Source organism: Apaloderma vittatum, unplaced genomic scaffold (genome assembly GCF_000703405.1).
Source record: "Apaloderma vittatum isolate BGI_N311 unplaced genomic scaffold, ASM70340v1 scaffold30815, whole genome shotgun sequence".
Taxonomy (NCBI): Eukaryota; Metazoa; Chordata; class Aves; order Trogoniformes; family Trogonidae; genus Apaloderma; species Apaloderma vittatum.
The window spans coordinates 1,888-3,494 of NW_009718175.1; the positions used below are offsets into that span (position 1 = coordinate 1,888).

The following is a 1,607-nucleotide window of genomic DNA, read 5'->3' on the forward strand; positions in this document are numbered from 1 at the left end:
TCCACCCCCCCCATGGTCTTGATGGACGTTCTAGACCAACATAGGGTGGATCTCGAGAAGGTTCTCCAAGCCCACCACAATTTTTTGGGCTTTCTGAGCCTGATGGACCTTCTAGACCACGTCGGATGGAGTCTAGGAGGTCTTCTCACCCCACCCCACCTCTCGCTGGACTTTTCCAGGTACCTCTACGAGCGAATCGACGGGCGGGTGAGGGGCAACCTGCGGCAGGCGGCCATCGACCGCTTCTCCAAACCGGACTCGGACCGTTTCGTCTTCCTCCTTTGCACCCGCGCCGGCGGGTTGGGCATCAACCTGACGGCGGCCGACACCTGCATCATCTTCGACTCCGACTGGAACCCCCAGAACGACCTCCAGGTCAGGAGACGCCCCGGGTCTTCTTCTGGTGGGAGGGGCTTGGCCTTCATCTTCATTTGGATCTGTCTTCTTGAGGCTCCATCATTTTCTTCTTGAACCACCTTCATCGTTTTTTGACCCAACTTCTTCATCGGGACCCACCTTCGTCTTTGTCTTGACCCATCGTCTTCATCGTCTTTGTCTTGACCCATCTTCATCTTGACCCATCATCATCTTCCTCACCTTGACCCATCGTCTTCTTCCCCTTGACCCATCGTCTTCCTCACCTTGACCCATCATCTTCATCTTGACTCCTCGTCTTCCTCATCTTGACCCGTCGTCTCCTTCACCTTGACCCATCGTCTTCTTCGTCTTGACCCATCGTCTTTCTCATCTTGACCCACCATCATCTTCACCTTGACCCATCGTCTTCTCCATCTCTTGACCCATCATCTTCTTCACCTTCCTCACCCATCATCGCCTCCATCTTGGCCAAACGTCTTCTCCAGCCTCATCTTGACCCGTTTTCTTCTTCAATCTCACCTTGACCAACCAACCTGCTCCATCATCGTCTTGACCCGTCATCTTCATCATCATCTTGACCCATCGTCTTCTTCATCGTCATCTTGGTCCATCATCATCTTGACCCTTCATCATCTTCGTTTTCACCCATTGTCTTCTTCATCCTCACTTTGACCAACCAACCTTCTCCATCATGACCCATCGTCTTCGTCTTCACCTTGACCCATCGTCTTCCTCACCTTGACCCATCGTCTTCTTCACTTTGACCCATCATCTTCCACATCTTGACCCGTCGTCTTCCTCATCTTGACCCATCGTCTTCCTCACCTTGATCCATCGTCTTCTCCGTCTTGACCCACCGACCTTCATCTTCACCTTGACCCCCAAACCTTCTCATCATCATCATCTTGACCCATCGTCATCTTCTTGACCCGTCACCTTCTCCTTCGTCTTCTCCATCATCATCTTGACTCATCGTCATCTTCTTGACCTTTTCCATCGTCTTCTCCTTGACCCATTTTCTCCACCTTGACCCCTCCCTGACCTCCTCCACCATCTTCTTGACCCCCGTTGTCTTCTTCTCTTCCTCGTTGAGGTCCTCCAGAACCGTTTTCGAGCCATTTGAGGTGGTCTAGAAGGGTTTGAGGGTCTCCAGAAGCTCTTGGAGATGGTTTGAGAGTCTTCAGAAGCTCTTTGAGGTTCTTCAACCCAACTTTGAGGTTCCTCAGAAG

The 1,607-nt window shown here is 51.8% G+C and overlaps 1 protein-coding gene across 1 annotated transcript in view; it reads left to right on the plus strand.

The window, feature by feature from the left end:
* LOC104274515 (chromodomain-helicase-DNA-binding protein 8-like) overlaps positions 1-471 on the plus strand; it is a gene marked incomplete at its 5' end in the record, with an annotated part of 1,731 nt that extends 1,260 nt beyond the window's left edge. Inside the window, one exon of the mRNA XM_009870165.1 lies at positions 180-471. Within this exon, the coding sequence (XP_009868467.1) occupies positions 180-471 (292 nt within the window). The remainder of the gene's footprint in view (positions 1-179) is intronic.
* Between the last annotated feature and the right edge of the window lie 1,136 nt (positions 472-1,607).